The following is a 23,279-nucleotide window of genomic DNA, read 5'->3' as shown; positions in this document are numbered from 1 at the left end:
CTCTGAGGTAGCGAAGAGAAGTGTCTTTTTCCACATTGTCTTTTTTTTTTTTTTTTGACTCCCATGAAATTTTCTACCACCATGCCAGCAAAAGTGCAGATCCAGCAGTGAGAATGTCAGTCCACTGGCAGCTTTTAACCTTTGTGTTTCTTAGATGGGCTCCAGAAAGGGGTTGAGAAAAAACGGTGTTTTTCTGGCAGCAGGCTGCGTGTGCCAGCTCTTCTAATGGTCGGATCTTGGAAGTGGCAATTGCTGCAGGCTGGCACGGGGGATCCAAAGAAAAATGCTATTGTAGATGCTGCTTCAGACCTGGGTATTGAGAGGACTTTGAAGATGTCAACTCAGGACAGACAGTAGCATCACTACCTAGAAACAAAATACATTGCTAAAGTGATCCATTTTCTTTTGTGATTGTACATATTCCTGTTTTCCTGAGCATGTCATCATCTGCAAATCTCCAAGATGCATTTTCAGGTTTGTACTGTGTGATCAGTTTGGCCTCTCACTCTAATGTGTGCTGTGAAAGTCTCAAAATCTTGAGATTTTTGGTCCTTAGCAGAATGGTGCCACGTTGCACTGAACGGAGCCAGCCAGCCGGCTGGCTGCTCCCTTCGCTTCTCCACAAAGTGCAGAAGGCAGGGCAGCAACGAGATGAGGGCATCCCTGTGAACAAACTGTATTTTACTGATGGTCATTGTCACTTCTTGCATTTGCTGCATCCAGGTGGAAAATTAAAAAAAAAAAAAAAAAATAGTTTTAACTGAGCATTTGGGGTAAAGGCTATTTTCAATTTTGCCTTTCACATTTTAATTGTACAGCAATAATTTTGTAATAGAGTTGCCGATGGCAAACATGCAAAAGACATTAACTTTATTTATGTTTTGGATTATTAATGTGGCTGTTAAAATTCCTCCAGTTAGTTTTGATTGAATTGTTTTTTTGTGCGATTCTGTCGTTTAATGGAGCGGTAAATAAGAATTTCTGATAATGAGCCCAAGCATCTGTCACAACAACCTGGCGCTGGTTATTAACATTTCCATTAACGGCAGGGTGGGCAGTGATAATATGGAAACCACACAGTTAGAACAAAATAAATAGTTGGTGTCAGGCTGAGTGGGTGTTAATTACTATTTTATTTTATAACTCTGGGGGGAGGGAGTATTGGTAGAAAACTGTGACTTATGAAGGTCATTCTCTCTGAAGAAAGAAGTCTCCAGAGGAGCAGATAACCGGGGCTATCTAACCTGAGTAGTGAATGTTTTATCACGTTTATTTATGGCCCGTAAAGGGGCAGAGAGGAAACAGGTGACTTTCTCTGGTGGTCTGGGTGAAGGCTATGGCACTGTAAATATGGAGAAAGGAGAAGCGTACCCTTTGCCCTGCCTTTCTTTTCCTACTTCTGGAGTTTGAACTGGACAGACTTCAACACCTCTTCTGTAAACAGACCATGTGCTGGTTCGTTAAGACCTGCTGAAGGCAGAGACAGCAGGTCGGGAAAACAGACTGTCCTTGCAAGCCGCCAGGGAAGAAAATCCACCTGCACCAAGTTGGAACCCGACAAAAGGAAGGATGGTGTGACCCAGGTGCACTCAAAGATTAGTTTTCCAGCACACCCCAATGCAATGAAGAAATGCCATAAGGAGCCAAAGATGGCTAGCATGTATATGGAAAGGTATAATCAAAGCAGAGCCAACAAGTAGCAAACTAGAAGTGATTTTGTCATACATAAAATATTAGCTGAATTGATTTGCAACTGACTGGTTTTTGAGGTAATTTTAGACAGTATTTTGGCCCTAAGTCTTGGAGCCTTGCAGACAGGCTGTTACAAAGCCCCACTGCTGAGTGGGAGGCCAGGCTGATGGCTGCCTTGCTCCCAGTTACTTTCAGGAGCAGTCGGTCAGGGGCGCAGCGTAATGCCAAAGGCAAGCCCCGAACGTGACCATAGCATGAAGACAAAATTCTCCTTTCTTTTCCAAAGCTCCGGGCGGGATTGAGGTGCTTCAATGTCTATCCCAGTCTGTGTGGGACAGAACACGACCACGTCCAGAGGCTCGACTACTCCTCAGACCACGGGTGCTGAGACTTCCCATGATATGGATACCTCCAGGGCCGACACTGTTAGCTGACCTGTGGCGTAAACAGAGTCTGTCCTGGGTCCTTCTGCAAATGGAAAATTGCAGAGTGGATATGAGCTAGTTCTGCTTGTCACTATTAATTCTTCTGTCTTCCTTTCTAGCACCAGCGCTGGCCCCACAGAACATCCAAGTAAACTCCCTTTCTGCAAGCCAGCTGGAGCTCACCTGGGACCCGCCTCCTGCTGACAGCCAAAATGGGAACATCCAAGGCTACAAGGCAATCCTCCTGTTCCTACTGGTTTCATTTATCTTGCTTGGCATTGCTATTACTAGTGAGATAGCTCTACAAACTACAGTTGCCCTCACTGCATAAGGCAAATTAAAACAGCGTTCACACTGCAGTACAGAAATGGCACTATGTCCCAAAACCCAGAGAAAGAGAATGAGATTTCAGGGGGAGAGAGCGAAAAGTGTGTTGCTGTTTGTGGAGAACATGGGGAAACAGGGTATGCAGATAAGGAAGCAACTCTACTTATGCAGGCAACATATCTGCTCCAAAAAAGCAACAGACACACAAAAGCTAGGGGCAAGAAACATATTGAAGAAAATCAACTGAGCTTTCTGTCTATCAAATGTTACAAGCCATTAGGAAAAGCGGAACTTTTTCCAAGCGAGAAACCTGAGCTAGGTCAGATTTCAGAAGAATTATTTTGTTTCCTTAAATTTAACAAAATTAAATCATAGTATTAATTGCATTCGGTTCATAGGAGATGAGCACACTGCAGAGGCATGTTGTTTAGCTTCTCCGGCATGAGAATGGACCCTTAGAGAGTGGAAATGGGCAAGTCTACAAACACTGGAGCTTGGCTTGGGTTCAGTGTCTGGCTCTGCCTCTGTCCATGAATTTAGGTCCATAAGCGAAGAAAAGCCAAGCCAATGTGAATAATCTGGCATCCCTTCTTGGCAGTAACAAGCATCCTTATATATCAATTCATGTTCTTTTCCTTTTGTACGTATATAGATGGCTCTAACAGCTTGGCTTGTAGAGCCAAGGTGGAATCTTGCCTTGGCTCATTCTCTCAACTTTCTGACTTGCTTTGGCCTGTTGTAATGCTCTCACTGCCAGGCCTGTCCAATAAGTAGGGCTGGCACCACTTTTCCTCTTGGAAACAACTTCTCCAAAGCCTAATTTTATGGGATCAGTGTAAAAATTATGTAAGGGAAGAATGGGGAAAAGCACCTCAAGGAACTTTAGGGAAAGTCTTTATTAGCCTCTTCAGGAAGGCATTTGCTTGGCTGTCCTGTGAACACGAATAGTGAAACAATTGCGTGAAAACAGAGGTGAACTATGGACCATTGTATCAGGATGCCAGTGTTGACAGGCAGCTAGCTTTTCAGGGAGAATTTAAAAACTGACCTCTCATTGGTGAACTCTGGCAGCCCACATCTGCTGTCGTTAGGCCATATTCTTCAGCCTGTGTTCTATTTTTGAGTGATGTACTCAGCTATGTGGTCACTGGACTCAGGGGAATTTGCCAAAGGAAGAGAAAAGATTGGGTACATGGTGAAAAGTGTTAGTATTCCCCTTTAACAGAGGAGTCCAGAACAAGACTGTGCCATCTTCCTCATGTTTTATAGCTGCAATGCCCAGATATTTTCTAGGTGTAGTATATATTAAAACATCTCACTGTCCCAACAGATTTATTACTGGGAGAGCGATATCCAAAATGACACGGAGAAAGTGAAGGTCCTTTTTCTTCCGGAGACAACAGTCCGGCTCAAAAACCTGACCAGCCACACGCGGTACATGGTGTGCATCTCTGCTTTCAATGCAGCCGGGGATGGCCCCAGGAGCAGCCCCTCGCAGGGCAGGACACACCAGGCGGGTACGGGAGCACTGTCTTCTCTTAAAGCACAGACTTGGTGATGACTGACGTGTAACTGGGCAGTGGCTAAGGGAAATAGGTGGATGCAGGAGGGCACTGGTGTTTAGATTTAGGTTTTGGATGAGTCACTACATTGCAATGGTCTTGGAGGGGGGAAAGAAAGGGACCTAATAAGTGGACCACGTGGGAAAGGGAGTGATACAGCAGAAATGAGAATGGACTGGAAGAAGAACCAGCAGCTTCACAAGGTCCATAAGGAAACTGTTTGTGTATGTGTTTCTGGCCTCTGCTATCACATCTGAAAATCTGAAGGAGCTCATCTTCAGTGCCTGAAAATAGCCCAAACAGCCATGTGAGAGAATTACTGTGATTTTTATAATTCCTCCTTTTTTTTTTTAATTAAAGCTGGATCAGCCACCACCCAGGCAGACTGAACTGTCTCTGTGCTGGACATGACCATGGTGGGAGTGCTCCAGCACAGGGGGAAGGCAATGTCCTTGGTGGTGGCTGTGAAGAGGAGGTGTGTGCTTGGGCTGTATGCTTACGTAGCACCCTTTTGAGGCTCTTTCCCTTCTGTGTCCTACCTCATTGCTTGCTTTTGAAGTTCAGCTTTGCAGCTGAGAGGCTGCTTTTTTTTAGGACAGTCTGCATTTCTGATTGATTACAGGACGTTGGGGTACAATTGACAGTTCCCATTCTCAGCTTGTTTCCTTTAGATTTAGGCTGGGCAAATAAACCAATGTTTTATAATATACATGTATATCAGATTGACTGCTCCTACTGCAATTCAATTTCTTTGTAATCCTTTCAGCACCCAGTGCTCCCAGCTTCTTGGCGTTCTCTGAAATCACTTGCACTACGCTCAATGTGTCCTGGGGCGAGCCGACAGCAGCAAATGGAGTCCTGCAGGGTTATCGAGTAGTCTATGAGCCTTTGGCTCCTGTCCAGGGTAAGAAAGACCTCCAATCATACATATTCATGGAGAAATGACAGAAAAGTACTGTAGTATCTTTTATCTCTGCCCAATTTCCTACTTGCTCTCTGCCATTTTCCAAGAGAAGCCAGGTGGCAGAGGGTAAGTAAAACAATTCCGCTTTTGCCAAAACAGTTCAGCAAACTATAATATTGTGGAATATAGCTTTTGTCTGTCCTCTCTCATTTTCTTGCACAAACTATATTCTGTGTGATTTGAAAAGTCATTTTACAGCCATCATTACCTGGTATGGGCGAAGAGGAAACTCAGCCTGAGAGTGCCTGATTGTCTCCCCACGTTCGCTTCGAAATTGCTGAGTAGGCTCCATCCCAGAATAGTCGTCAGACACATTTGTGTTGCTTATCACATCGTGTCACTTCTGTTATCGCAAAGATTGCCCGGGCATCAAATGTGCTAGTCATCACTGGTACCACTGCTGCTTTTGACAGGGGAGAATAACTGTGATAGAGATTTAGTTGTGTCTGTTTACATGGAGTTTTCAAGCAGCATTTTTAACCCAGCACTAGATTTAAGCTAGGCCACAACAATGTGGTGGCCGCAAATGTTTCATTAATTTGCCAGAGCAGCAACAGAGAAGGATTTGGCAATTTCCCTGAAAACAAATGTAAATTCATCCCAAAGGTGAATTAGAAAAGATTACAGTTTGTGGATTGTCTTATTAATATTTTTATATTCCTGGTAGATTGCCAATAGTTCAATAGGATGTCCAACTTTGGCTGTGTGACAGCAGGGAGAGTCATTTCAGCCATTGCCAATCCATTTTAAACCCTTTTCCAAAGAAATAAGGATATCAATCACTTGTATTTGCTCCTTCTGTAAGGAATAAAGATCTATATTGTCTGAATATCCATGTCTCATGCACTGAGAAAGTTATATTCAGGAATGAAAACATGAGAATAAAAACACTTTCAGCCTTTAAGGCTGGCAGGTCTGAACACAAAGAGCTAATTCAGAAAGCATTTCTAATTCTGACCAAGAAATGTGCACAGGGTATGCAGGAGATTTGGGCTGTTTGGGCATTTACTGCCTTTTATTCATTCCTACACAGTGGTTAAGAATACATTTTGTCCCCTGAAAATATGGAAGTGTCAGATCATGTTTTCTCTGCGTGAATTTGACTTAACATCCTCAGAATCTTTGATTTCTTTTCTTCTCTTCTGTACATCTACCTGTGCTATCTCTGACTCCAGTTTGTCTTTCCTTCCCCTGGAGAAGATTTCTGATGTGAATGGGGAGGTTATGGAGGGATTTTCCTCAGATTCTAAATTTTTGCCAAAATTTATTTCCCAGTTTCTGCCCATTTGCTCTCGTGCCAACATTTTTCTTTAGCCAAACATATTTACTCTCCCACCATGGTAAGTAATCCCTCCCTCGATGCTATCATTTTCTTCTGATAGAAACGCCACGCTCCTTTATTTAGAGAGCAAGGCGAGCCAAACTTATTTGAAGATGGAGCACGTAATTGTGTTGAATGCAGGCAGCAAGGCTTGTGGGGCCGGCAGCTGCCAGATGCCACAATCCCGGAGGCTCCTTCCAGCTCCAGGTCTCACATTCCTCCAATGCCAGCACTACAATGCAACAACACGAATGGACCAGAACCTCTGGAGCTTTTTTCCTGCATCTTTTGACTTTACACCCATTTGTGATTTTTGGCTGAGCATCCTCGCCGTTGTGACACCTCCTGCCTTCCCACTCACAAGCCACTGCTTAAAATCTGCACATTTTGCAAAACTTTCAAACAGCGATCTGTTCTTTAGCACAGTCTTCTCCCTATTTGACCTTTTATTGTTTAAGCTTTACAGTGTTATGTTTTACACAGTAATAGACAACAAAATTGCCCTAGAGCCTTTTTTAACAGTTCCTTTCTTTTGGAACATAACTTCAAAATGACAAATGCTTCCTGATTTGTCTCAGAGAAATGAAATAGTACACCTAGGGAAGGAGGGAGCACTTTTACTGCTTCCTCGTTAACCAAGGAAAGATTCCCTGAGTTATAAATTTTATCTGGGAGAAAACTTTGAACAGAAATCGCGTGGACATTATTCTTTATTTAACTGATAAAAACTGAAAGCATCATCTTGATTTGCATAAAATAAGCATCTGGATTGAAAAACACCTTCCTTCTGCATTTTTCTGGAAAGATAAACTAGCTAGCAGCCTTCTCTAGTGGGAAAAACATTCTCCCACTTTCTTTCTTCTTGGTTTGTAATGTGTTATGTACATCTACAGAACCAGAAAAATGCCAAAAGGACCCTGTAAATTAGTACTTTCTGTTCTGTAAAATATTTTGTAAATCAAATTATTTCCATTGGCTGACTTTTAGAAAATTTCAGTGAAAAATAGAATTTTTGTTTTCAAAACACTCATTGCTGTTCTGCTCTTTATACAGCATTGAGAACCTAAACATAGAACTAGCTATGAGCCTTGGTGAAGCAAGCAGAGCTGGTTTTATTTCATCTGTGTAAGAAAAATTCTTTGAGAGTGAGAAGAGTGAAACACAAGTCACGACTTCAACCTTGTCCAAACTAATAGTGCTTTGATTGCATCCCCTACTGCAGTGACATTTATACCTACAGGTTACCTGTGAGACACACATCCTTCATTCTGCATTCACTCGGAAATGGTGGCAACGACAGGATGAGATGAAAGGACCTGGCCCTTCTTTCCTCCTCCAGGCAATGTTGCAGGTTACTCAGCAAAGCAGCAGTGCAGAAATGCTTGCTTAGGAAGCAATCTGCAACACACAGTCCTCTTAGTTTAGCTCCTCCTTTCTTCCCAGAGTAATTAGTGAAGTTGCGTGTAGTCTCTTGGTAATTTCCCAGTTGTGTTGTAAGGTTTTTTTCTTGTCAGTACCCACTTATCAAGCTTAAACTCTAATTATACTTATCAGTGCTGAAAATTGGCTATTATCACTACTTAAACTCCTGCTAATTGTAAGAAATACTTTCTTAGCAAACTGTTAGATAATTTTACTTACCATCTAGATGTAATAAGCTCCACTTGATTTCTTCTTTTGCACTGCAACCTTCTCATATTTTTTTATCTATGTGGCTGTTCTAGGGGTGAGTAAGGTGGTGACTGTGGACATTAAAGGGAACTGGCAACGCTGGTTGAAGGTCCGAGATCTCACCAAGGGCATGACCTATTTATTCAGAGTGCAAGCCCGAACCATCGCCTATGGACCTGAACTGCAAGCCAACGTCACAGCTGGGCCAGCAGAAGGTAAGTGGAACCATAAAAGCATGTCGAAAGCCAGATCAGTTATACAAACAGGGTCCAACAGTGGGGAATAGTGCGCTCAGGGCTTCACATGAAAATCCAAGCCAAGGAGGAGTTGAGTCACAGTAGCTCAGGACATGATTCAGTGAGTTTCGCAACTGCCCATGAAAAACATGTTTCCTTTTTTCCTGAAATCCAGAATTCTGATGTGAATAAACAAAACAGTGTGAATAAATCATAACAAAAATGGGCTAGCCAGGGATTTCACAGCTGCAGCCTTACAGTGCAGTGCATAATTCTGACTGTATTGCTATGTGGTGGAGTCAGAACTGGAATAACTCTGCAGAAACCAGCAGAGGTTCCTGGATGTAAAGCCAGAAAGAATTTACAATTATTCTCTCCTGACACTTTGGCTTATGCAGAGGGAGAGGTCTGCAAATTTCCTGATGTGTCAAGAGGAGCTACAGACTGAATACCAGTTTGGTTCAATGTGTGTACCAAAAGAGTTTGTTTTCTTATTTGATCAGTGATTTTGATAAACAGATAATCTAACAAGGTAAATGCCCTCCAATGATATGAGCCTGTCCAGTAAATCACAGAACATCAATGCACTGGTCACATTTCTGATTTTTACATCTTTCCCAGCTCAGGGAAATATTTGCTCCCTCCATCAGAGCCACATCCGACAATTCCACTCTTCTGGGTGTCAGCAAGCTTTCATTTTATTATGATACCCTCCACAGTCATTATCTGGGACAGCAGCACCGTGGATCCACAGTTTAACTCTCATGCCCCACCACAGACAGTATAAAGCAGGAATCCTCTCCAGTGTGGCTGTGGTGTCTTCCCAAGTGGATGGGCAGGCAGCTGCCCACATGACCCTCTCCCTGAAACTCGGAGGTTAGTTTCACCTCTCAAGTCAGAAATAGCAGCAGTGTGCAAAACCACTTAGTTAAATGAGAGGTTTTTTACTCTTTCCTTCTTAACACAGGTACCTGTAAAACCCAGTCATTGACATATAACTGCTGGTATGAAAACTAGGGAAAAAATTTAGGTCAATAATCCATTGAGCTAGTTCATGTTGACCATTATTTCTAGATAATTTTTTTCCCCTTTATCAGTAGAAGAAACAAAAAATACTGCAATCTGTGATACCACCACCATTCGCTATTCTCATTTCATCTTTCAGGATCTCCCGGCTCCCCTCAAGAAATTCTGGTGACAAAATCTGCTTCTGGGCTGACACTACAATGGACTGAGGGAGATTCAGGAGAAAAACCCACAACTGGCTACATTATAGAGGCACGACCCTCAGGTAAGTCATGGGAAACAGAGAGATCATGATGTAATGAGTTCCCTTCCTTCAGTCCACACTGAAAGCCATTCCACAGTGGAGAGATTCTTTGTCATTCCAGTAAGGCAGTGGGATTTTGTGAGAGAATGCTATCACCAGCCAGTATTAAACCGTTGCTGGTTTATTACGTGGTTTAGCACATTTTCTCCTGTTTAGGAATAGTCACAGAAAATTACCCTGAGTACTCTGGATTTCACTGTGCCATATCACTGGTAAATCATCCAACTGATGAGCTAATATAGTTAATAATTAAAACTCACTTAAATGCTAACAGCGTCTTTCATGCACAAGGGCTAATAAGTACTTACAAGCTGTATTTTGAGGACCACAGATAGAAATCTGTTCTCTTCTGCAGCGGAACACAGCAGCTAATTGTTGTTTTACTGTTAATAATATTGCCAGGACTTCAGCACCACATACACATCGCTTTCCTCATTTATTCTGCAGGGGGAGGGCGTTAGAGGGGAAAAAGGAATCCCCCTCATAACCACAGTTTTTCTTGGTGCTTTCCCAGAGCTCCTTTGCTTCTGGGATTTGCATCTTACTGAAGCTGTTCTCTGCTTTTTCCAGAATATTTCCCCAGTTGGACAAGGTAATTTTAAAAGTAGGTGTATGCTCCAGCTTGTTCACAGCCTCTCCCATCTTGGTTACCCCTTGCAAATCCAATAAGCGCACACTTTGTGGTAACCAAGCCATTAAAAAAAAAAAAGACTGAATGCTGCCAGACCCCTGTATTCTCACTTGATAATTTCCCTCCACTCTGACAGTGAATGTTGATAGCCATTCACTGAGTACAGTTTTCTAGCTAGTGATGCATCTACCAGATACATGTTTCACATAGGCCGTGTTTGAATGTCACGATGCCAAAAGCTTTGCTGAAGTCAGGATAGATGATGTCTGCTCTTTCTCCTCTATTGACGAGGTCTGCTACTCTGTCACAGAATGAAATTAGACATGATTTATACTTGACATATCAATGTTGGCTGCTTGTTCTTTCCTTTTTTACTTCTAGGTGCTCGCGTACTGCTTGATTATATATTGATTAAATGAATGCTTATCTTTTTGATTATATAAAAGATCCTGTTCCTTATATGTGTCTTGAATGTAAGGTTGCATTTAAAACCAATGATTTTAATTACATTTAACCAGAGGAGTAAAAAACTATTGCCCGTATTTCTGTGTTCGTCACTGAAGATGCAGGGTCCCATACCTGCATCCGATAGAATTTGCTCTGTATTGAGGCTCTGCTGTGACCCTAAAGTTTCTTCCTATTTCTGTCATTTAATTTGACAATTGTTTTCAAAAGAAAATCACGGAAAATGTCTACCTTCTCAAAGCACTAGAGTTTCCCAGTGTGATCAAGATTTTTTTTTAAATTAGAGGCACGACACCTCTGTGCTGCTGTTTCCCTTACATCAACTTATTGATTTTTTCCCTTATTTCTTCATAGGTAGAAAATACTCTGTCTTATTTGAACAGCATTGTTTAGATAGCAAGTCAAACCAAAACTGTTCATTGAAGTTCACTTACCAGCTTAACATTTCCCCAAACAGGGATTTTCTGAGTAAGAGTATCTTAGAGGGAAACCTGCAGCCCATGAATAGATTGTCTGCAAGCTGGAAATTCAACTCGTGTGAGTGGTGACACTGCAATCTCATCTGATGTTCCTGGGCTTGTCTCACCGAACATTTTACAGTTTATGGCTAAGGATGTAGGATCTGTGGCCCACTCTTTTTGAGTAGAAAGAAAATAGTCTCTCCAAGGCAGGTCTGAGCTGCATTAACCCTGGGTCACTCCTGCTGGCCCCGCTCCACCGATCCTGGGAACACACAGAAGAGGTCTTATTCTCCTGCTCTTGCAACCTGACTGTTGAGGCATTTAATTCCTCTTCAGATTATTTTAATCCTATTCATGCTGCTGTAGCAAATGAACGAGGCATTTGTATGCTGGATTCTTATCCATCGTTCTGGTTGCAGCTGTAGGAAGCATGAAATGTGATCCAGGATAGGAGACAGGCTAATTGGAACGTTTGCTTCTTTCATCCAAGCGTCAGCTTCCTTTCTGTGCCGCCTTTCTTCCTCATCTCTGCACGGAGGAGTTTGAAATCTGAATTACGAGCTTAACAAAAGCAGGGAATTAATTCCTCCTGTCAGGGCTGGTCATTCAGAGCAGCTTCTGTTTTAATATAGTTCTAAGAATTTTGCTTCTGCACGTCAATTTATATGGGTAGTAGAGCGTGGATTGGAGCAACCTTTGTTTTTAAGGAGTTGTCCAAGAGAAGAGCAGTTGACTTGTACCCTTCACATAAAATCAAGGAAGGAAAATACATATTCATCCTTCTGCAATCAGAAAAAAGGGGCATTGAACAGACAGATGAAAAGCTTTAGCTTGTTGCCAGTATTTAAATGCAATACCACTACCTTAGTGTTTCACAATCTCAAGTGTCATCTATTATAGGCCTCATTACCCCAAACGTTAAATGCTGTATCATCTCATTTTCCCTGCTGCAGCTCCCTGCCAAGACTCTTCCATCAGAGTAGGAGGGTGGCTTTCTGTCAGAAATGGCAAACTCTACCCCCTTTTGTCACTTCCCTTTGAATTTTTCGGTGCCCTGCTGTGTCTCCCAGGGCTCTGGCTGCCCTGCTGGGTTTAGCAGTGGTGGCAGCAGGCAGCTGAGATTGTTCATTTAATCTCTCTGTTTCTCTCCCAGATTTATGGAAGGTGACCAGGCTGACTACCTCCTCTGCATTTTGAATATACTCAGACACAGGGATGGAGCAGGCAAACCAATATTTTTTCTAGAGTGATCTGTGCTAGAGGAAGACATTACAGAAACAGAAGAGTTTTTCTTTTCCTTCAACTTCTCTGTCCCTGGAGAAATGAATTCCAGTTTAGCTCCTTGTGCATTACAAGAAATGCAATTAAGCAGCCTCTGTCACTGCCATCGCAAGCACTCCCTAGACATCAGCTAGGCTGGGTAAGGAATGGGTATTAGATCGTGTCCTCAGTTTTTATGTACAGAGAAAAAGACAGAAATGGCACAATGATGTTAAGGTTCCCAGTGCTGCTGGAAGGAGTGGAGAATCTAGTTCCGCTTCTTTGTTTCCCACCCCATGCCCCATCCAAGGCTCCTCTCTCTGTACCGTGCTTTAGGGGCGGGCACGTGGCCTGTAACGTACCAAGTCTCACAAAGACTTGCCTTCCCAGTTATCCCCTATCCACAAAGGAGGTGTTGTTGCATAATGCCCTGGGGATCCACGTTGCCAGGAGCACACGGAGCTCGGTAACTGCCAGCACAAGACCTTCAAGCATGTGTTGGCCTGATGCAGACGCCTTCAGGTGCGGGGCGTCCGCGTACGTGTTCGGTCAATCTGCCCCATGGCTCGTGTCGCCTCAGGAAAAGCCTCCAACCCAGGACAAGCCGATAGAGACTTCCTCTCCTGCTACCTCTCCCTGTCATTCATTTTGGATCTTGTTCGTTTGCTTTTCCCAATCAGGGGATGGCTTAAGCCCGGTGGGAGAGAATTGCATCTTAACATGTTTCCAATAATAGTATTTCTAGCACCCTGACTGTCATGAACAGGCCATTAAGCCTCAGATCAGCCACAAATCATGAGCTTAGGACACAGACAAGTCAGGAAAATGTTTTCTTTTGATCCCCCAGATCATCAGTTCCATGAAGGCAGCAGACGTTTTAGGGAAGAAACCATCTATTTGGAGTGGGGATTGTTCTTCCTAGAAATGCTGGGTTTTGCTTGCCACACCCGGAGGGTGGATCTCACTTTAGTTTCCTTTCTGGTGCCTTGAGTAACGTTTTTATGTTTTCTTCCTTTTCTATTTATTTTTAAACAAATGAGGGAGTGCAGTGTCAAACATGGACACAAACCAGCAGAAGTCAGTAAATTCAAAGTGAAGGGTGCAGCTGCATTGCCGGCATCTGCCATGGGGCCTTTGGTTCGCTTCTGCTTGTGAACGACATGCCGAGGCTGACAGTTTGTCAGCCTTCACTTCCCATTCTTGTCCTTTCACTAGTTGGCATGATAATCCAGACCTTTGCCTCTGACAAGTACATCCACATTTTAATTTTGTCCTCTGTAGGAGGAACACTACTCGTGTTCAGACAGTCCTTAACTCTCAGCAGCTTCTCCCCTCATAAACCTCCTAATGTGTAATTAGGAGAAAGTTTTACAGCATGGCTCTCCTCTTACTTTAAGAGGGGAAGGTTGGTGTTTAAGACCCAAATAACCGACAGCTTTCCATCTCCCCAGCTACAGCACAGCAGTTGTTTATTAGTAGCCTGCATTAGCAGAGCTGGGAGCCTTCGTTACTGACTGACAGCTTTATTCAGCGTGGAGACCCCGATTAATTGCCTGTGAAGCCAGGCTGGCCTGTGGCTGTTGTATATGGTGGAAGCACAGGATGGCTGGCGCCTGGCCAGGGCAGGCTGGGCATCATGTTAGGTCGGAGGTGGTTTCATCTCCCCCTGCCATTCAGGTCTCCACCCCATGCACATGCCTCACTCCCAGATTGTATGGAGAAATCAAGGCTGGGGGATAAAGATCACATCTCACGTAAGCAGGAAAAAAGGCTGGGGCAGGGCCTGGTGAAGGGCTTATAGGAACAGGAAGCAAAGAAAAATTAATTTTTTTGAGGAGGCCTCCCTTTTCCATCAGACAGGCCTTTTTCTAAGAAGCCGAGTGCTGTGCGAAAGGCAATATGAAATTAAGAAAAGGACAGATGTTATTGAAGGAAAAGCATTTGCAAGCAGTACACGTGCATCCCTGCTGCCAGCTGTGCTGCCTCTCTCAGATGTTAACTGGGAGTAAGCTGGGGCTGGCTGAGCCTTGCACCTCTTTGTGGGAGTCCAGTGTTGCAAACTTTGCTTTTCTTGGTGGTTTCTATGAGTTAACGTCCATTTGATATCCCAACCATGGCAGGTGCATCTTTCCTCCCTAAACTGAGTGGAAAATACCGTGTACAGTGTACTAATGATTTTCTGCTGAACTTAAAGGCCAATCTTTGCTATCACAGGTGACCTTCTAATGAATTCTCTTTCAACTGAACTTCTAACACTTAGAACAAGCCTAGTTTTGAGGAATGGTAGAAGAGATGCAGTGAATGAATTCACAAGTGTGTGTTTAATATTTAATCTCAAAGTTTACTACTGAAATAAAGTGGTTTTTTTAGTTTGGATATATCTGTTTACAATCTCTGTCTGCAAAGAGGGGCCTGAATATTCCAGATGAAGACGATAAATTAATTGAGGCTCTGGAATTAAAAACCTTGTTGGCAGGGCTTGGGAAGCCATAGACTCTACTGTGCATAGCGTTTGCACAGTGTCAGCAGTAAGGCAGACATAAGGATGTCCCCCCTTTCCAGGCTGCCACCCTGAAGATTTCTGACCACTGTAGCTGCATCAGCACCTCCCTGGGATCCCAAGGATCACATACTGGGTCCCATCTTGGCCAAGCCCTGTTTCCTACCCCAGAAAAAAAGAAAAAAAGTTTGGGCAAAGATTCTTTCAATAAATCAAAGGGGGATGGGGTAGAGAAGATATAGCCACCAGCCAGAGCATCTCTGAATCTCTGCGAGACAGGAATCCCTCCAAAGAGACATCCATTGGCAGCCCTTGCTGCCCCACACCATAGCCAAGGGGACAGAGAGGTGGAAATGCAACGTTGACTTGTCAAGGGTAGTTTTCCCAACTTACTGCAAGCTTTACAGAGTGGATAAATGTACACTTCTTGGTCTGTTGGATGTTCTGCACTGTGCAGCCTGATAGGTTTGAGAAAATGAGTGAGAAAGTGCATGTGTGAACAGTTGTGTTTGTTGCAATGAGTGTTGAACATTTATTTTTATTGTTGCTTTTTCTTCCCCCATTTAAGTGGCTTTCAATGCAAACAAATTGCTTTTCAGACAATTCACAATGGGCTCAAATTCTCTTATTGCTGTTTGCAAATGTGTTTATGAAAGCTCAGGCAATTCTAGCAATTATGGCAATATTTTATCATCTGAGATACATCTTCCTAGTATTGGTGGTTGCAACAATCTAACTTTGAAAATGCATCCCTCACTCCACCCTCTTCAGAGAAACTAAATCCCAAACTCCCTTTTTATTACATTGTAAATTTATGTGGTAGAAATAATCTAGCCTTCTATTGCCCTGTAAAAGGGAAGTCAATATTTTATCTCTTGTTTTATAGCCATTGTAATATCCAACTAATACATAACAATGGTACATTATGATAACTTCATTATACTCTGATCATGCTGGTGAATAATGTGTTGGTCTGAATTTTAAGCATGACAGAAAAATTACCTATTTTTATTGTTCTTTGGTATTTCTCAAATGTAGCTGGAACAATAACATTTCAACCTGCTTTTTGCACCCACTGAGACTGCCAATCCTCATGATCAGAAAAGATGTAGTTTGGGGTTTGTTAGTCATTGTGTGTATTGCTAGACGTGCAGCACAGTACAAATTACTGAGCCAATGTTTACTGATGCCAAAGTTAAAACATTCACATGGAAATGAACCTGCAGTGTTAATCAATCCATCTCTGCTGCTATTCTCTGTTGCACAGAAGTAGGCTAAGGGCCAAATTTTACTCTCTTACACTAGCACAATTCTAGAAGCGCTGCAGTGACTCCAATTACTTTACACTCAGGTAAACGCAAAGCAAATGAGAACGGATTCCTGCCTGACATTGCAGCAGCAGAAAAAGTCGCTGAGGGTAGTTCTGCTGGCTCCTGCTTTATTGTTACCTTGATAACACCTCAAGCTACAGAAGTCATGCTGATGTTTGAGTCTCACAGTGCAGAGGACTTTCTTTCAAAGCAGACAGCTCCTGCACTGGAGTCATAGCTATGCGGAGGTTATCATCATATTCCCATTGTGGTGGGAGAAAAATAGACATTGCTCAAACAGCTTTGATAACTAAAAGCAAAAGCCCAATGGCATACTTGTGAGGTCAGATCTATAAGAGCTACTCTGGCTTAGCTGAGAGTTTGGCCCCATGCGTAGACAGTAACTCCGCTTTGTCAGCAAAAGTGCTGGGCACCAATTGTTACTGAAAAACAGTCTGTTTAGATTAATGTTTGATTCCTGCACTCAAAATTACTGACTGACATTTTTAATTATAGTTGGTTTTGTTCTTACTGGTAACAGCATCCATCTTGTTGAAAGTTCTTTCAATTGTAGTCAAGTGAATATAAGATTATGGGTATGGATCAGGGACCAGAATGGTGCCTGGTCAGGATGCACATCAGAATCAATGTCAGTATGGCTGTTGAGAACCAAGATTGCCCTACTGAAACACTCCCATCAGAATGGCATTGTGTGCTTCTAACAACTTGGAGAGGTTTATAATACAAACAAAAACTCATTCCTGCTTAAAAATGCATGGCACAGAAGTGCAGTGCCGGCTGTCCTGCTCTGCAGGCTGTGCCAAGCTGCGGGCCAGCACATGCGAACAGCGTATCGCTACTGGTATTGTGAAGCAAGCAGCACGCCAGTGACACCAGTCCACCAGGAACCAGTTCATGCAAGGCCACAGTACTTCCCACCAAGACCCAAATCTTACATTACTTTGCAAAGCCTAGCCTATGCGCTTGGATAGCGAAGTCAGTTTTGCAATGTAAAAAGCAGGCAAAACCTGTGTGATTGGGACTCATTAAAGCAGTAGGTTGCTTTGGGATTACTTCTGTCAAATAACAGGTGCGCTGGTGCGGTGACCTTACCTGATCAGGAGGGACCCAGATGGCTGGCAGCTGCTCTAGCCAGTGCAGGTCACTGTGGGTGCTGCCGCAGATTTTATCCATCTGGGCTATTATTAGACCCCACCATGAATAAATGCCTTTACAGATGGGGTCTTGCAGGGCATTCTGACATTTGTGTGTATCACTGAGCCGCCTTCAGGTAAACATGTCCACTGCCTGTGGTCGAACCACACAGCTAATGACAGGTTTTTTCAGTGAGCAGAAGGAAGTGTCAAGTCGCACAGTTCATGCCATTTCTCTCCTTGTTGCTTTCCTAGATGAAGGACTGTGGGACATGTTTGTGAAGGACATCCCTCGCAGTGCTACCTCCTACACAGTTGGCCTGGACAAACTCAAACAGGGTGTGAGCTATGAATTCCGTGTGGTGGCTGTCAATGAATTTGGCTATGGAGAACCAAGTGTTCCCTCTGTGGCAGTATCAGGTAATCATGGATTTTTTTTTAATATCTTTTCCAATGGAATTTCTTGAAGGGGCAGGAGGAGGGGGAAAGAGGGGGAAAAAGAAAACAACGCAGATTCTCTAGTTGCAACAAATAATCAAGAGCAGCTTGTTTACATTTGATTTAGGATAAAACCAGAGTAATATAGGAGTGAATCAAGGCTTGTTATTACAGCATGCTTTACTCTCAAGAGGAAAAATGTGTATATGCCATTTTTAAGTTTGACAAAAAAGCCTTCTCAGAAATGTAATGAGTATTTATACGTAAGTTCTCTTGCCCTAAGACTAATTTACATAGTCTACAATTTGCTTTTTTTCCTTGCTCTGATTCCTTCTTTTTTTCCCCAGAGTTCTCTGATAAACATTTCCTGTGTTATTTTGTAATTAGCTCTCAAAAATATAAAAGTTTCATTAAATTATTCCTGATATCCTATATGCCAGCAGTTCCAGTATGGTGTGATACCTCCAGTCCCACTTTATCAGATCAGCTTGTTGGTGATGCTATGAGACTCTTCCCACCCTTCCTGCTCTCTTGTGTTTATTTCCAGTAAACAGGGGTATGGCCTAAACAAGCATCCAAAATCCCTTTGAGCAGCCTGGCACTCTGGTTTTCTGAAGGAACTTCAATACCTCAAAAAGGAAATTCCACTTGGCTTGCCGTGTCTGGGAGGCTCGAGTTCAGTGGCCTGTTGGAAAGTGGGAGTTTGCCCTCGTGACAGCTTTGCTCAGTTCTCCTCCTAGCCTTGCAGAGACAGCTGTACTCCAGGTTGCTTTTTAGCAATAGGTTTCATCCTTGCTGTGTCAGCAAAGACAGACAAGAAGAATAAAAGAACCCGATAAAGCAGCTTTGTGATTCAAAATTCTGGAGAGTCCTGAGAACCTGGCAATGCTCCAGTATCTGGAGTGGCTTTTATCTCTTTGCTCCTCCAGTGAAAAGCATAAACAACGTTCAACAGTTACCCAGCAGGCAAGAGTAGTAAATACTGCTATCACCATCACGGCTGTGTTTGTCCTTACACAATTAACCACTTAGCCTGTGAGAGCTGTCTATGGATTTCAGTGTGAGTGCTACCCTTGCTTTTCTCCTTCAGGACAAGGGCATAGACAACCCACTTCAAACACCAGGAGTCAGTGGTTTTCCTATCTGTGGTTTCACAGAGGCTATAACACAATGTAAAGGGTCAGTAATCATGTCAGTCTTTCCTTTCCTGGAAGATATTCCTCTGAAGCTGGGCATGCATCTCCTTGTCATGCTTTTTATAAATAAACTGCTTGTTTGTAGGTTCTCAACTTGAACAGAACTATCTAATTCACCTCCTTTTGATGCTTCATTGTTCATCTCAAATTGCTGCATGAAAGTAAGAGGTTTCTATTGAGATTCACAGTCATAAAAGTATAAAGCATTTTAGGCTGGCCACTCCAGCTAGCACAGGGAGGTATAAATTGCACTGAATCTGCTCAGCCCGGCATGGCTTGGGCAGTTTGCCTTTATGACTTTATTGGCCTGTACTGGCCTCCTAGCAAAGAAAGATTGTGGCTACTTTTCACTGCTGCAGAATACCCAGTGATCTGGAACAAATTTGAGCTCATATCATCAGGCTGACAAGAGAATTGTGTTTAGATCCAGGGCTCAAGACAGTCAGGGAAAAAAAGTGCTTGGATTCAGTGATAGTGCTTGGGTTGAAGTTGATCTCCTGGCATCACACATTCCTATCAGGTGTTCTTCTACCTTATGGAGTATAGGGAAATTATATACAGCTGCTGGCTTGTGCTCCACTGGCAGAATTTTTTCACAAAGCTGAGAGATGCTGATGAAGAGAATACTACCACAAGAAAACAGCAATACTTATTACTTTAAAACAAGACTGGCAAGATAACTCTAGGAAGGGGAAGTTAGTATCCTTTTATGTCTCTAGTTGAGGTCAAATGGGGTGAAATGACTTGTGATCGCACAGAATCCAGGCAACTGAATTGATACCCATGTGCTGCACATCAGGCTTGGCTAAACTGATGGGGAAATGATATAGAGTAGCAGTGAATGTTGGAAGTTGGAGTTAATGGAGGTACTGAAAGACACTGAACCAAGTGTACTTTGTTCCCTGGCACTAGCTGTATTTTTCAAAGAGCCACTGAGCAGCATTTTGGCGAGGCAAGCCTCTTAAAAAGTGGAATAATCGTAGGTCATGACAGATATATTAGTGCTTCCTTTGACCCAGGGAGTACTAAGCATACCACAGTAGTCAAGAAATGTAGGTGTGCAGAGCTGTGGGAAGAAACCTCCCTCTCTTCACTTGGTGATAAATTCTTCTTAGCTAAGGGATTCTGGAGCACTGCTCTGGGTGTGTGAAAGATGCTTGCAGAGATGTTGCAGCCATGATATGCTCCTGTCCTCTTTGCCATCCTAGAAGTGTCAGCAAGCCCCTTGAAAGTCTTACTGCAAAGTAGACTATGTTACCTCTTTTGAACACCTCTCTCTCCTGAACACTATTGCAGATGCATCATTCACTGTGGGAAAGAAGAGAAAATTTTGAAGGAGCATAAAGAGGAATTGTTATTTGTTTTTTGCTCTTTCAGCACAAACAGAAGCCCCTTTCTATGAGGAGTGGTGGTTTCTGCTAGTGATGGCTCTTTCAAGTCTGATCCTCATCCTTCTGGTGGTGTTTGCATTGGTCCTGCATGGCCAGAGCAAGAAATACAAGAACTGCAGCACTGGTAAGACATAGGCTCCGTGCAGTGCACACACTCTCAAGAGCTGTGGAATTAGAAATTAGACATTTGAACCTCTGATTTCAACAGTGTGGACTCTGTAAGTATTCCTTTTGGCAGAAGACTCAGATCTTTTTGCTGTCTGTCTTGGTAGAAATGTCTTTTGCCCATAGGCATATTGGGCAAAGAGTGCCTGATCTTCAGGTTTCCGATGCTAACTGGCCATGGGCTTGGATAGGACAACATCGAAGTCCCAGGGACTGTAGCAAAAAACAAGGAGTCTGGGTCAAATACTTGGCAGAAGACTACAAAAAAAGGAATGAGCTGAGACTTCATTTAGCTTTGTCATCATTCTCTGACAGGTGGGGAGAAGGAAGAAAATTCTGCTTTTCCATGGCTTTACACTATGCAAGTATTATAAGACTGCATGTGTGAGGACTATATCACTACTCCTTTATATTAGAGTGCCCTGCATCTCACATTCATTCCTTAAGCCAAGCTGCAGTTGCTGGGCTGGGGTCCAAGCAAGCTAGAAGGTGTCTCGGTTATCTGGACCTGTTAGACTTTAACACATAATGAGCGTCAAGCTTTGAATTTTCCTTTAGTTACAATTTTTACCAGTCTCCTTTCTGAAAAGAAACAGGGGCTACTGCTCTATAACTAGGAATGTTAAAATAGTTCCCTTTCAAAACACCTAGTTCTTGAGCTCTGAATATTTTTTTTTACCTTTTCTTCTCCTTACATGATAAAGTCCTGGAAGGTTTGTTCACATGCGTATTTCTCTGATAGCCTCCTCCAGCAAGAAATCGCTCTGATTCTAGGACATGCCAAAAGAGGCACATTAATGAGTAGGATCAGGTGGATGGGTCTTTGAGCTACCCGTTCTTAGGGATTAATGTAATGAAGGAGTCTTCCAGGCAGTATTTAGTAATTCAGTTCCAAAGTGAAGATCTTTTCTTTCTTTGTAATTCACTTCTAACAAGTGTTAGAAAATCAGATTTCAGTCCCATGAGATATAAGATATATGAATACCATGGCGTTGTACCAAGTTAATATTGTTACATATTTGTATGCATAGCTCATAGGAAATCTCTCATCTTCTTAGTTTTGCTCTGTGTTTGGGGGACAGACATGAAAAGACAGGTCTGACCTGTACTGTCAGATATCAGTGTTCACAACCGAGTCTTAATGTAGCACTGAAATTGAAACTGAGGATAAAGTACCTGTCTGCTGCAGTGTCAATATGCAGCTGGTTCTTCTCCCCGGGACACAAGCTGAGCTCACACCTTTGGGATTACAAAGAATGAGCACGGGAGTGAATAAGATCTTGCTATATTTGATCACAAGAAATAATGTACTTTGCTGTATTTTCCCTCTTCTGCCAGTCCCCTGTTCCTTTCCCTGCCTTACATTGTCCACTAATTTATCACATCTGTATCTTATCCTCATTACAACTCTGACATCTTTTTCCCATTTGCTATCCACTTACACTTTCTCTTGCTTTCTTTCCTGCCTTTTTGTTTTGTTTTGTTGTTTTTTTTTTTCTGCTTTTCCTCTTTTTCTGCCTTTCCTAGTTTTACTTTCTCTTTCTTTGCTTCAGTCAGCATGAAGGGGATTCACAGCACCTGATTTAGGACATCCTCAGTGGCCCACCTGAATTAGTCACCTGGTTTCTATTTATAGTCAAAAGACAAGAATAAGCTCTTTCAGAGCACAGTTCATCTGTGCTATTTTAGATACTTAACTCTGAATGAAATGCATCCATCTGTGACTCCTCCTTTGCCCTCTTTTGGCTCCTTCTGCCCATTCGCAATCCATAAACTCCTCTCCTTCACTCTGATTGTTCTCATTTGCCCGTAAGAAATGTAAAGAGATTTTAAAATTATTAATGATGTCATAAAGCACAAAGAAGGAAAAGTTACCTCCTACAGTTGTATTTGGGGGAAAAGTGCTTTTGTTTCAGCTGAATCTTTTATTGCCTGGTTCCAGGTAAAACCATCTCCAATGTGGAAGAGTCGGTCACCCTGGATAACGGAGGCTTCACTGCTCTGGAGCTCAACAGCAGACACCTGAACATCAAGAGCACCTTCTCAAAGAAAAATGGAACCAGGTAAGAAGCTGAGAACACCACACTCTTGGAAATGGCATTTGATGTAGCTTCAAGCAACTGTTAAATAGGCAAAGGGGAGACTGTTGTCTGGAGGATCTAGGAAGGACTTTAATGCCCCAGTCACTGCCCCAGGTTGTGATTCCGGCTTCTAAGCATGATTTAATTGTGTCATTTCAGAGAAGTGACAACATCCTATACGCTCACCCTTTACATTTCCTAGATCTCCTCCTCGCCCAAGCCCAGGGGGGTTGCACTACTCTGATGAGGATATCTGCAACAAGTACAACGGAGCTGTGCTGACTGAGAGCTTGGGCCTGAACGAGAAGCCCTTAGAAGTGTCGGAGTCAGAGGTAAGGGTTTGCTTTGCCTTGCCAAATGTTGCCCAGTCACTGCAGTCATTCATTTCCCTGATGAATCCTGGCAGGTCTTTGAAGTCCTGATCCTGTACCTGCATTGTACTGTATTGTCATTGTTTGACTTGGGGACTTTTAAAATGTCCAATTCACCGGGCTGTTCACATCACATCTTAAAATTAAAATGTCAAAGGGAAGAATGACAAGCAGGACCCAGCCAGGGCAGATTCCAGACCTGGCATTGGCAGATATTCACAGTTTTCCAGTGTTACATAGAAAAACAAATGCACTCAGTCAGCCAGTGTGTGCTGACCTCTCTGGAAGGGGCTGCACATCCCATTCTGCCCATGGACTACAAACTTGG

The 23,279-nt window shown here is 43.0% G+C and overlaps 1 protein-coding gene across 3 annotated transcripts in view; it reads left to right on the top strand.

Moving 5' to 3' along the window:
• Positions 1–23,279, top strand: part of SDK1 (sidekick cell adhesion molecule 1) — a 422,401-nt gene that overhangs the window by 386,404 nt on the left and 12,718 nt on the right. For 2 of the 3 annotated variants that reach the window (XM_033000330.2, XM_033000328.2), the window contains 9 exons: positions 2,237–2,352; positions 3,775–3,961; positions 4,773–4,910; positions 8,016–8,177; positions 9,364–9,489; positions 17,565–17,729; positions 20,321–20,458; positions 22,442–22,562; positions 22,783–22,912. In XM_033000330.2, coding sequence (XP_032856221.1) covers positions 2,237–2,352; positions 3,775–3,961; positions 4,773–4,910; positions 8,016–8,177; positions 9,364–9,489; positions 17,565–17,729; positions 20,321–20,458; positions 22,442–22,562; positions 22,783–22,912 — 1,283 coding nt within the window. The remainder of the gene's footprint in view (positions 1–2,236; positions 2,353–3,774; positions 3,962–4,772; positions 4,911–8,015; positions 8,178–9,363; positions 9,490–17,564; positions 17,730–20,320; positions 20,459–22,441; positions 22,563–22,782; positions 22,913–23,279) is intronic. The other variant, XM_033000329.2, reaches the window with a different exon arrangement.

Source organism: Tyto alba, unplaced genomic scaffold (assembly GCF_018691265.1).
Source record: "Tyto alba isolate M040663 unplaced genomic scaffold, T.alba_DEE_v4.0 Super-Scaffold_28, whole genome shotgun sequence".
Classification (NCBI taxonomy): domain Eukaryota; kingdom Metazoa; phylum Chordata; class Aves; order Strigiformes; family Tytonidae; genus Tyto; species Tyto alba.
This window is presented reverse-complemented; position numbering and strand designations above follow the sequence as displayed.